The 13,269-nt window shown below is 48.2% G+C and overlaps 1 protein-coding gene across 2 annotated transcripts in view; it reads right to left on the bottom strand.

Moving 5' to 3' along the window:
* Positions 1–1,009: 1,009 nt before the first annotated feature.
* The window catches only part of mef2d (myocyte enhancer factor 2d), a 67,954-nt gene continuing 55,694 nt past the window's right edge, over positions 1,010–13,269 (bottom strand). Inside the window, exons 7-11 of one of the 2 annotated variants that reach the window (XM_076138315.1) lie at positions 13,040–13,218; positions 10,592–10,709; positions 9,675–9,837; positions 7,191–7,241; positions 1,010–4,913 (exon numbers count right to left, since the gene is read on the bottom strand). In XM_076138315.1, coding sequence (XP_075994430.1) covers positions 4,490–4,913; positions 7,191–7,241; positions 9,675–9,837; positions 10,592–10,709; positions 13,040–13,218 — 935 coding nt within the window. In that variant the 3' untranslated portion in view covers positions 1,010–4,489. The remainder of the gene's footprint in view (positions 4,914–7,190; positions 7,242–9,674; positions 9,838–10,591; positions 10,710–13,039; positions 13,219–13,269) is intronic. The other variant, XM_076138316.1, reaches the window with a different exon arrangement.

The following is a 13,269-nucleotide window of genomic DNA, read 5'->3' as shown; positions in this document are numbered from 1 at the left end:
TGTGGACACAACCAGCTGACAGCTCAGGGGGGCGATGAAGAATTGGGTGGGCATCTCCTCTTCATCACCACAGCTTCTATTCATGGTACTGAGAGTGTGTGTCCAGTGAGTCACTGGTCTTATATGGCGAGTTTACTTTTAAATTGGCAACGAATAAGCTGCTGTGTAAACATCATCAACAATCTGTTTGAAATGAAAAATAATGATCTAATATAGAAGCTCATCCTCTTTATAACTGATAAAGATAGAAAGAAATACTAGAAAAAGGAAATTTAGAGTATTAACAAATAAAAATTACAAAACTGCCTTTAAATCTTTGTGTCCGTGTGTATATGTGTGTGTGTGTGTGTATGTGATGGCTGAACCTTCTCCCTCACTCGCTGCACTATTCAAAGCATTAGGGTGACACCTAGTGGTCAAACCCGGTAACGCACAAAGGCTGCCACACAACAGACGGAGACAGAAAAAAGTCACAATTATAGCACTAATAGTAATACTAATAATAAGGACACAAACATTCCTGAAGGTCAACTTGTCTATTTAATATATAAAATACGGTAAAACATACGCAAAAAGGGGAGGGAGGGGCGGGGGGGTAAGAGGGGACCAATGTATACTTTGGTACAATAACAAACACTTTTTGTAAAAGCAGTATAGAATTTGTAATAACATATCAGTGCATACTTTATTTATGAAAATATACACAAACTGTATATCATTCTCCAAAAAACAACAAAAATGATCTTTACAACAAAAAAGCAGACTAGCCAAACACAATATATTAGCTATAATTTATTTTAAACTTTTTTATTCTGTTTCTATTTTTTTTTTTATCTTAAATGTATTTCTGTGTGATGTATATTCGTGTCGATATTACATTTCCTATAGCTTGATTCGTTCTTGGCTCGTTATTAAACACCCATGCATTGACATCATCGCGTCCGGTAAGAAATAAGTTAGACGTGTCACGCTGCCCCGCCCCCTCCCCCCACCCGGCCCCGCCCCCTCCCCGTCCCCCCCCACACACCCACAACATACGTGTAGAATGAAGTTTGTACATCGGACTAAAAATTGCAGCATTGAACCGTTTGCGGTTTGGAGCTTCGTCTCTCGTGTTTCTTTCGTTCGTGTCATAAAAATCGTGCAATATTAGTAAACAACCTTCTCTGAAGAAAAAACAAAACAAAAGCCAAAGAAAAAACAAAAACAAAATATATCTATAGAATATTTCCATATAATAATAATAAAATAAACTCAAATTCCAAATAAAACAAGAAGCCTAATCTACACCAAAACTGCAAAGAAATAGTTTGTTTTTCTCTTGTCTCTATATCGTCTCCGTGGTTACCACCCACTGGGCTGTGGTAGTGCTAATAATCGTAGTAATTATAATAATAATAATATCAATTCTCAGAACATTTAGAGTAAAAACAGACAGACTGTCACCGGCACAAAGTAACACTGGAAAGTGAGCGAGACTATAAACATCATCATCATCATCATACAGGGGGGGCGGGGGCGGGGGGGCTCAAACGATTTCTAAGTACGATTGTCTTTCTGTTTGGTGATTATTATAGCGCCCCCTAGTGTTCTTCTGGCACTTTGCTCGGTCGCCAACAAACCAAACGACGCCACGCGAGCGTCCGGACGGCGTTACTGCTTCCTCCTCCTGACCCAACCTGCAGCACGCGGCCCTGTGGGGGGGGGGGCTTTGTTCTAAGCTCAGGACGCAGCGGCCTAACACTCCTCCTGTCTCCAACCTGGCAGGGATCTGTTTCCATCGGTAACCGACGCAGACGATGACGACGACGTCTTAATAAAGCAACTGTAGTTCAAGACTAAAGACCTGAGACTCGTACAGTCCTCCTCACTCTGGGACACGTGACTCCTTCATGGCCCAAATCGTTCCTCCAATGAGGCAAACTGTCTCCATGACAACCAAACCAAGTCCAGCTCAAGAGATCCAAATATCTGGATCACCGAGAACCTTCGTAAAAAACGAGAGAAAAGCCGTCGTCTTTTCAACCGACTATGGATGATGTGTGTGTGTGTGTGTGTGTGTGTTATCATGTAGCACATTGGAGCTGAGCTTGAGGAGGAGAGACGGCGAGGTGAACCGGAGGTGAGCTGTGACCAGGAGCCAAACGCAGACGACCCAAAGTCCACACGGCTGCGGTGGATTTGGGAGTTGGTCATTAAAGGATCAGGATTAAGGGGGAGGAGCCAAACCGGAGGGAAAGGTTCAGCAGGCAGATGGACGCAAGCTGAGTGCTTTCAGAAATATGGAAGTGTGCAGCAGTAATCTGTAGGATCTGTCCGTCATCCTCCTCCTAATGGCTCCTAACTCCTCCTGCATAACAGCACAAACTGTTTGTAGATTCATATTTAGAAGACTTAAACTTTAGAGGAGGAACTCTGTTTAACCTCTGCAGTGTTCCCTTACATTGAATTTGACTTAAGTTAAGTTAAGTAGAAGAAATCTCTGACAAAATTGATTGACAGATTGATTCCCTTTTGCCAAAAATCGTGTAAACAAAAAAGATACTTTACGTCTTCAATTCATAATTACTGAAATGAATTAAAGTACATTTGTAGAATCAAAGAGTTCCAATTTTTATCCAGTTGAGGGCAAAACGTCAACATCCTGTCTGTCTGCAGCCAATCATGTCGCAGGAACACCGAGGCGTCGATGGAGTCGCCAACGTGTCACCGAGTCGTTGCAGGAGAGGAAACGTGAAGTCGCCTTCATTACGTGATTTAATTTCAGGCAGCAATCAGTGAAAATAAACGTAGCTAGCGTCGAGCCTAGCTAGCTGTGTTGATGTTGAACAGATGAACTTGAGCGAAAGCGAATCATCGGATTTTGCTGTCGTTTGGTGATTTTGTTATGTAGGTGAAAGGTGAAAGGTCAGGCCGCTGCCAGAAGCCACACACAGAACAATCCAGCTTTACCGCTTGTGTCGATACTGTACATTTGAAACAACAGCGCCAACTAGAGTCCGTTTGGGTCTAAGGCTGTGTGTGTGTGTGTGTGTGTGTGTGTGTGTGTGTGTGTGTGGTTTAAAGTGCGCTCTGTGGGATCATTGCTCGCATCAAACAGTCCTCGTCACCATGGCTACTCTGCGGTATGTCTTCCCTTCCTGCCTCTGGCGCCCTCTGCAGGCTCAGACACACGTTACACTTTATATACACGCGCATAAATTAAAAGTACTGATCCGCTGAGAAGCCGCGCCTTTGTTGCTTTCGTCTGGAGGGAAGTCGGCCTCATATATACTTTATATATACAATCCCTGTGCTCTGCTGCCCCCTGCCTGCAGCTCCTCTACGTGTACGCCGTCTAATGCTTTGACCTTGAGAACCCTGTGTCCCTGTCACACTGAAGGTCACACTGAAGGTCACAGGTCGCTTATGTACACGGAACCTCAGGTTTCCCCCCTCTGAGCGCCGCCAGCTCAAAGCCTCGTTTCACAAAAATAGTTCCAGCTGCGTGCGGCGTCGTCAAGGGGAAGTCAAGAAAAAACAACAACAACCATTTGAGGTAACAAACCCAAAAACACACACACACACACACACGTCAAACACACACACACACACATACATGCACCCCTTCTCAGCATCTGTAGTTGACCAGATTGTGGTGAAAGCTGTGGAGCCGTTGCAGCTCGTCCCTGATTCAAAGAAAAACAGTCCTGTTACCTCGGCGACCAACCGCCTTCCTGCTTCGCGACTCGTCTGCGCCGTTCAGATTAAACTCAGACCAGGAGGGGCGGCGGGTCTGGCTCCAGCTCCAGCTCGTCTTCTTAGTGTCTTCATACGCAAAAACAAATCTAAAGGTCAACAGACGGGAGGACAAAAATACAGCAAAAGCCCGGAAACATGGACCGGAACCTGGACCAGGACCTGGACCAGGACCAGGAGCAGAAGGTGAGGACTCGTTCTGAGCGGATAAAGCCGTCGCTACAGCCAAAAGCAAGGTATGCTGGGAAATGGAGGCTGGTGAGTTTGTTGCTCTGCCAGCTGCGGTCGTGGGTTTGGGTTCAAATTGCCGAATTTGCGCAGCGTCAGGAGGGAAAGGAGCCGGCGGCCTCTTTCCCTGCAACTATACATAAGAAACCTTCACTTCTATTCAGATGAAGTCAGTTAGAATTAGAATTATTCAACCAATCCTCCCTGGTTTGGTGTCTGGAGCCCTCAGGGTCTGAGGGTCAAAGTACTTCAGTGTTCATGTGGTGAGCACAAAGTCACAGCAGTGTGTGTGTGTGTGTGTGTGTGTGTGTGTGTGTGTGAGAAAGCATGCTGAGTGTGTGAGGTGAGGTCAGCCTGTAGGTTACTAGGTAGATGGCAGGTGTGTGTGTGTGTGTGTGTGTATGCACAGGGTGGGAGATAGGGGGCGTGGGGTGGGTGGGGTCATGTACACGAGCCACAAGTACACCTCTCCGTCCTCTGTCTGTCCGTCTGTCCTCCGCTCTGTCCCTGGCCCCTCCTCTCTCTATGTGACCCAGGTGTCCAGTCTCATTCTCTTGACGTTGGCCCCCTCCTGGTCCTGAGGCTCGGCCGAGGAGGGCCGGAGGAGGACCATGGTGGGCTGCTGGGCGCCGGCCTGGTGGAGGAAGTCCTGGCCCCCCCCCCGGCCGTGGGCCCCCCCGTCGTCTCGATCGCTGCCCTCGTACGAGCTGCCGTTGCTGCTGAGGCTGTCGACGGGCGAGCGGCCCTGGCCCCCCATGTCCAGGCGCAGCGTGCCGGGGTAGGCCACCGACACCAGGCCCGGCCCCTGAACGTGGCCTCCGCCGCCCACCGCCCCGCTGGTGGAACAGGGGGTGCTGCGGTCCCGGTTTGGCGAGACGGGTTCAGACTTGATGTTGATGTTGGGGTTGACGGTCAGCGCGGCGCCCTGAGGTATGTGACCCACCTGCCTGCAGACAGGAAGAGACAACAAGGAGGAAGAGTGAGACTGACGACTGCACCCAGGGGTCAAGATCACCAGCATCATCATCATCATCATCACCTATGTGATGAAGGTAACAACTTCATCGATGTTCAGGCGCTTAAACATCCCAGGACCCCACACAGAAACCTGATCCTGATCCCCCCCGAGTCTAAGTACCCAGTCATCATCATCATTTCCTCTATGACATCATACATGTGTAGATGTGTGTGTGTGTGTGTGTGTGTGTGTGTGTGTTAGCAACAAGAAACACAAACAGACGAATCAGAGCTCAACATCAAAGCAGCCTGAAGCCGGAAGTATTATATGAGATGCTGACTGCCCCGGGCTCAGTACAACATCAAACAGGCAGACGGTGTGAAATCATAATGGTCCTTCCGTGCTTCAGTGGTTAATGAACACATTTGAAAGGGTCAAAGGTCGACCTCAGTGTGCAGGGAGTCACACCCTCGCTGCAACACAAGTTTGTGTTGAGGAGCTCGGGTGCTCGTGTTCCCCCACATGTTCCCACAGTCAGAGTCTGAGGCCCGACGTGCTCAAACTCCATGATAACCCCCCCACCCCCCCTTCCTCCTCCTCCTCTTCCTCTGCTGGCTCAACCTGTCACCCAGACTGACACTGGATGTTGACGCTGCACTGTGGCTCACACTTCCACCACGTCGACAGGATTTTTCGGATCTCTCTCTCTCTCTCTCTCTCTCTCTCTCTCTCTCTCCCTCTCTCTCTCTCTCTGCTTGACACGGCTGATTCCTACGTGGAGCCCAATTACTGCGTTCTGGCCCTGGGCGATGTTCTAATATGTCATATCATGAACCGTCCACTCTGCTCCATCTCTAATATTCCCTCAATTACCAGCAACCCGAGAGGGGAATTTACCAGAGCTCTGCTCCAGGCATCTGTGACACACACACACACACACACACACACACACACACACACACACACACACACACACACACACACACACACACACACACACACACACACACACACACACACACACAGGAACTTTGGTATATAACGTGAAATGCAGTTCTTTGGTTTCTAAAGTCATTTTTGCAATTTTACATTTTATTGAATTTGGCTTTTTTTGGCCTAAACTAAAAGCGGACAACAATTTTTATTTTTTAAGCAATGTTTCTGTTTTCTACATAAAGGATCAAATGTTTTTAATGGTTTCTACAGTAGAATTTTGTAATCTTTATTTTAATTGAATTTGTCTTTTTTGTCAAAAGAAAAGCTGAACTGTGAAAAGAATAAATACATAAATAAATGCGATTTCTCTCTCTTTTTTACCTTTTCTACACAAAAAAGTACAAGAAGATTAAGAAAATTAAGAAATTCTAACATTTTCAAATTACTGATTAAATGATTCATACAACCAAAGCTCTCTCTCACACACACACACACACACACACACACACACACACACACACACACACACTCTATCCTGCGCCGTGCCCACTTCATCAAACCCGTGCGGCTCACAGGTAGATGGATTACGGTGCCACGGGGGCCTCGTTGCTATGGCGAGCCCAAACAGCCGAGTCAGCGGTGGAGAGACAGTGATGAAGGCGAGCGGTGGGTCTGCCCTGAACACAGCCGACACAACCACAAGCTGCAGACACTCAGGGACGGTGTGGGGACGACAGCCATGTTTCCCAGAATGCTTTGCTTTTTCTTTTTTTTTTCAAACAGGACGTAAAACATGAAGCTCTGAGTCACCTGCAGTGTTCACATGAGCTATAATACAGATACAAACAAACATTACATCATATCACCACATCATGTTTGGTTATGTTTGACCTCATAATGTGTTTGTGTCAAGATTTCATTTTCTACTTTATATATCCAGGGGTGCACATCATGTTTCAGCCCGGCGCCGGGGGGGCAGAAGGCGCCCTGGGGGCGAGTCGCCAGGCTACATGCTGAACATTTCACCCAGATTCAATTAATGTGATATAAATCTGGGGGCGAAGAGAGAAAGACTAAGATTGAGGGAAATGCAACTCTTGACTACGCAAGACCTCCTCGCTTTCTCTCTCCCTCTTTCTCTCTCTCTCTCTCTGCTAGTTTTCTTTATGTGCAGCCCTGTTGGCACTTCTAATTCATGTCCAAATGTCGCCCATGATGTTTCTTTGCATGTTGAACATGTCATCTGAGGTAAGGTTTGTCTGTGAAGGTGCAGCAGATCATTTGGGAAACATGTGAGCTGTGCAGGGTTGAAGTAGAGAGAGTACAGTACCAGCAGAGGCCTTCGTCCCTGCCAAACAGCACGCCGGACTGAGAGGCCAGACTGTGGAGGAGGTGGAAACAGAGACAAGCAGGTTGAAATAGCAAACACAGCAGGAGGAGCAGACACGCTTACTCCAAAAAACACAAAAACACAGCTGCTGCTGCTCGCCGGGCGCAGCTGGACACAGAAATGCATTTTTACACTCGATTCCATTAAAAGGACACACTCGACTTATTTGTTGTTTTGCAGTTGGAATTTGTGTTGAACTTTGAGGTTTGTTTGCCGCCCACAGGAACAGCGAGACAAACCCTGGAAGCTCTGTTTCTGATTGGTCCTCTAATTTTAGAACATGTTTGACAGCGACGTGCAGCACCAATTTACCGCCAACACACCTGCTTAGACAGAGACACGCCCACCAACCCAGCACAAGGATCAGCCCCCCCCCCCACTCAAAACCTGCACACAGTGGGGGCCAAGCTGTGACAGGAAACGCGAGCGCAGTGGGAATTGGATGGGTTCAAATTGGGGAGAGAATCCAAACTAAAGTGACACCAGAGAACCCTAATGAAGCTGCTGCTGTTTTACACCGAAAAGCTTCTTAATCTGCACTCTGGGAAAACACTGATGGCTCCTGGGAGATTTTGCTGAGCAGCCTGTGAGAGCATGTGTGCATCGTGCCCTGCAGACAAACACTGTGTCCTGTAAGCAATTTAGCAACGTATGCACTGTCTGCAGCTGAGACAGAGGAGACTAAAAGTTGTGTTTATGTGGGCGAAAACACACAGAAAGTAAGAAAATGGTGAGCGAGTTCGCCGGAAAACTTTTGCTTCCGTTCCAGAAGCAGAGGGGAGATTTCACGGGATCTCAAGATCAAACCAGAGACGGTTTAATGCTCACTTAAGGTGGACTGATTCATAAAACTCTAACTGACACAGAGGACGTGAGGTCTCGGGTTTTATGGCGAGTTTTGCGGCACGACGTAAGAAACAATCAACAACTAGAAGAGACAAAACGTGACGTCACAGAAGAGGAGATGTTGGAGCGCCGGCCTGTAGTCCCTCAGAAACATCACCTCAACAAATGACTGACGTCGCCTGTGGAGCGTTGCATTCCTATACAAACAATACCATACCACCTCCAAGCTGAAGACAACATTAACTTAGACTGAGGGATGTGAGTCTACAGGTGGACGGGGAAGTCGACAGGAGAGGATTGTCTACACGCTGGAAGAGAAGCGGGATGGGAGGAAGAGAGGAACCGTTTCCTCTTTCATGCCGCATGGAGGACGAGTGAAGGCGCAGAGCCAAGCTGTCCATCAGCGCGTGATTGGACGTGCTTGTTTGCTCGCCGGGAGGCCGCCATGTGATGAGATGAAAAACAAAGCGGAACATTCGGAGCTGCAGCAGCGCGCCCAGCTGGCCCTCGCCGTCCCGCCACGGTCGGATTTAGCGTTCTGTTTGGCGTGCTGGGAACGCGTCCCACATTCATGTTGGCAAGTCTGGTCTCACATACTGCTGACTCTCACACAAACAGCAAACCTGCAGAAAACCTGTTAAGTCTGCCGGAGCCGCGACAGGCCGACGGAGAAACCGAACGGATGAATCAACCCGACGCAGATTTATGTCGGAAAACTAAAGAAACATTCCAAGATGTCAAGTATGGAACGATCAAACTTTAAGTGGAACCTTTGCCGCGCTGGTTGAGGACTCTGATGTTTGGAAAAAGTCCACAACATTCTAATTTTGATAAAAAGTCTGAAGTTTACGTAAAGACACTCTGAGAGCTCAAACACCTCTCTATAAGTCGCCATAACAACCAAACCCTGCATTTCTGTCTACCTTTGACCCTTAGAACCTGAGCTCCCACAGTCCCTGAATGATCGATGTGTGTTTGTTTAGTACATCAGTAATCAATACCTCTCAGTCTCTATATGGTGGCAGATTCCAAATAAACATTACATCATATAAACAATTGATCGTTGCCACTTTTTACTAGCAATTCAGCAAAATCTGTAATTGAATGTAGCAGTGAGTTGTGTTTGTCTCCACTGAGGTCGATGCTTCAGCCTGAAGTCAGCGTGAACCTGCTCAGGCTCCGCCCCCTCTCATTAGAGCACAAACATTTGACAGGTTTGAGGAGGGAATGATAATGAATCTGCAGCGAGGCAGGAGATGGAGGAAAGCTGCTCCATGTTTACTTCTCATCCTCTCACAATGTTTAATTGGCAGTTTGCAGCTGAACTTTTTCAAAAATCTGCTTGCATTTGATGCTAAAGTGGCGATGGAGTGCAGCCTGTGTGTGTGTGTGTGTGTGTGTGTGTGTGTGTGTGTGTGTGGCGATCACACAGCCAGCAGCTTCGCCTGGGCTACATGAGAGCGGGGGTCCTGTGGGAGCTGAGCGGGGGGGGGGGCGGGGGCGGGGGGGACAGGAAGTAGAGCGACTGACTTAGCCACATTTTTTCAGAGTTGTACGCAGGTAGAAAAAGAAGCTTACACAAGGTTACTGAGCGACTCCAGCTGTTGCTGCTGCTGCTGTTGTTGTTGCTGGGAGACTGCTGGTTGCTGTTGCTGTTGCCAGGCAGCCATGTTGCCAGGCACCAGTCCAGGTGGTGGGAACGTCTGGAGCACCGTGAGATCTGCACTCGTCAGCTGGTACTCTGTGATTAGAGAGGGAGGGGGGGTGAGGGAGAGAGAGAGAGGGATGAGAGGGGGGAGAGAGAAAGAGGGAGAGAGAGAAAGAGAGTGAGGGGGATGAGGGGGAGTGAGAGAGAGAGGGAGAGAGAGACAGAAAGAGACAGAGAAAGAGAGAGACAGACAGACAGAGAGAGAGGGAGAGAGAGACAGACAGAGAGAGAGAGAGACAGACAGAGAGAGAGAGACAGACAGAGAGAGACAGAGAGTGGTGAAGGGGTGTTGTTGTAGTTTTACATCATCCAGTTTGTGCTTCATCAATATTGATCAGTTCGTATTAAAGAGCCTTTGAATGGCTCCAGTGAACAAAGTGAACATTCAGATGGCACTGAGGTCGCCTCCCTCCACCACACACACACACACACACATCAACACCGAACTACAGGCCTTCACTTTACGTCTCTGTGGAGGAATAAAGCTTCAGTTCAGATCAATGTATTGATCAGAGCGTGGTTACACTTTTGAGCCTTTTTCTAGTATTCAGTTTCTTGTAAAGCACATTGAGTCGTATCCAATGTCTGAAACGTGATACATAGATAATGATTGACCGACTGACTGACTGACTGACTGACTGATCGATTGATTGATTGATTGATTGGGTCGGGTCAGGTCTGAATGAGTAAATGCCCGTATCACTGAAGAACAGATCATTAAAATCAGACGTGACTCGGCCATGAAAGAGGCGGAGTCACCACGCTGAGCGGGGGCGGAGCTTCTTACCGGTGTTGTAGGCCGTCTGCATGCCGGAGAAAGGTGCTAGGAGACTGGGGGTTGTCACAGAGACCACTGGGGTGGTGAGCGACTGCGCCATCTGGGAGCCGGCTGAGCGCTGGGCATGCTGGGAACACAGAAAGATGGAGGGAGGAAGTTAAGGGGGCGGGGTAGGAGAATGCTGCACAGCGGGTCCCAACATCTGGACTGAGGACCTCCAGGGGTCCATGAAGTGGTTTGATGAGGCCTAGAGGAGGTGAAGACTAGTTTGATCTCTCAACATAATAAACAAAAACAAACATTAGATTTGATGTAAAAATAAGGAAAAAAATATTCAAATCCACTCCAATAGCCAAGATTTGACAGAAGGAAAATAAGCTAATGGAGGTTTAGATTATTTATGATAACTGGTCTATAAGGTGACAAACAATGAGTCTGAAAGGAAAAGAATAGTACAAAATAAAGTAACAATGAAGGAACGCTGAGGAATGAAAGCCTGAAGGCTCACAGCAGCTTCATCCATTTCCTACAGACATGAGGATGATGATGGTGAGCAGGAGCTGAGTGAGTGACAGCCCCTCATGACATCGTTACTACGGCATGTCAGCTTGTGTCAAAGGTGAAGTGAGGAATACACACTTTCTCTTCTGTCTATAGATTCATTACATGTCTGATATCTGAGACTTTTGTTGTCACATTATAAAGACCTGACAGTTTGATGTCGACCCTTTTAGAGCAAAAACTAAAAAAAATCAGTAGGAAGAAATTCAACAGTAAATTTTTAAAAACTGTTACAAAAGTTCCAAGAACATAAGAAAGAACAAAATTGATTAGATAAAAAGCTTAAAATTTCTGCCAAAAACAAAAAAAAGGTTAAAAATTTGTTTTAATTTTAATTCAGAATTAAAAATTTGTAATGACTCTTTGTTTATGTGGCCGAAATATGCAAACAAATGGTAAAGACACGCACACACACACACACACACACACACACAACCACGCGTCTCCGTTCCCCGTGAATAAACCCAAACACCTCGGCTCTCTGCGAGCTGTTCAACTTTTCCGTGACACTGTTACATCAACGTGCAAGATGACAAGTGTCTCACATCTCAAGGTGGCGTTGGCACGGCAACACTGTCGCCTGGGCTGGGTGTTTGCCTTATGTGGCGTCATGGTGGAAGGTGTTATGAAAGGCTGGAGAATCATGCTGACAGGAACGCATGCACGGACACGGCAGAGAGTGGGAGAGGCGGACCTGAGAGTGTGTGTGTGTGTGTGTGTGTGTGTGTGTGTGTGTGCGTGCGTGTGAGGCCTGACAGCCACATGTGTAGTTGTGTGAATTTTTGTGCAGAGAAATATGCATGAACACATGTGAGCATGCACGTGTGTGTGTGTGTGAGCATGTATGTGTGTGTGTGTGTATGTGAGTGTGTGTGTGTATATTTGTACGTGTATGTGTGTATATGTGTATGTGTGTGTGTGTGTGTGTGTATGTGTGTGTGTGTGTGTGTGTGTGTGTTAGTGTCTGTGTGTGTGTGTGTGTGTGTGTGTGCGTGCGTGGTGTGTGTGTGTGTGTGTTCCAGGTTACAGGAAAACACGAGTGTTGAGAATCCTTCACTGTGTCCTCAAACCAAACTTCCTCCAGATGAAACCATGCACATGCCGAGCAGCTGCACAGTGAGACGGACTCGTCAGGCGGTCGCTATGGTTTCCTGTATCCCGAACGCACGACAGAATGTAGTTAGAGTGCAGCACTCAGATTCACCCGGACACCGTTTGGTCAGAGCTGCGCTCACAGGAAGTTATCTATCGCACTGATCGCTCCAAACCTCCTACAATTTGGTCCTCAATCAAATGGAAACCAGTGCCTGGACCTCCTCTTCTCCTCTGCAGCCCAGGACTCCATTGCTGTTTACAGACCTGAGCTCTAAAGAGGAAACGTGGCTTCAAGAGGCACAGCTACAGGCACGGCTCCTCTGTCTGGGAGGTTTGAGACGATGCAACGTTTGAGCCAATCAGCATCAACTGCAGTCTCGGCTCGGCTCTACCGCCGACCGAAGTGACGGCGTGATCGGTCCGTGGGCTCACGCCGCTGGCTCTCTGGCGCTCTAACGGCCCGTCAGCGTCACACATCATGCTGGGTGAGATCACACACCACATCCAGGAGGCTAGAAGGTCTAAAGGTCTATTCACCTCACTCACCAACTCCAGCTCTTCCTCTGTCTGCACGCCGCGGGGGGAGAGGGGGGGGGGGGGGTGAAGACACAGCACCATCAGAACAGAAACGTCAACATTGATTTACAGGACAAACCCAACGTGAAGTCAAGAAGTTTGGTTAGCAGCCGCCCCCCCCCCCTCATAGATCCTCTTTCTGTCAATCAGAGGCGTCAGAAGCCATCAGAGTGCTTGGTTCTGATGGTTGTGACGCCTCCTCCTGCCCCTCCCCTCCCCTCTCACCAGCTGTATGAGGCTCTTCCCGCCCTGCGAGGTGATGACCCTCAGGTCCGGCTTGCGGCTGTTGACCATCTGAGGGCTGGGCGGAGGCGGAGACTTGGCCGGCCCGGCTTTTCCCAGGCCGTTGCCATTGGAGACGGAGAGGAGGCCCGGGGAGGCCCTGGCGCTGATGTAGCCGTTAGCTGGCGAGAGAGAAAGAGGGAGAGAGAGAGAGAGAGAGGGGGGAGGAGGTA

The sequence above is a fragment of the Genypterus blacodes genome, unplaced genomic scaffold (genome assembly GCF_046128005.1).
Source record: "Genypterus blacodes isolate CSIRO-AG114 ecotype Tasmania unplaced genomic scaffold, CSIRO-AGI_Gbla_v1 ptg000358l_1, whole genome shotgun sequence".
Classification (NCBI taxonomy): Eukaryota; Metazoa; Chordata; class Actinopteri; order Ophidiiformes; family Ophidiidae; genus Genypterus; species Genypterus blacodes.
Note: the sequence above shows the minus strand (reverse complement) of the source record. Positions and strands in the feature narration are given on the sequence as shown.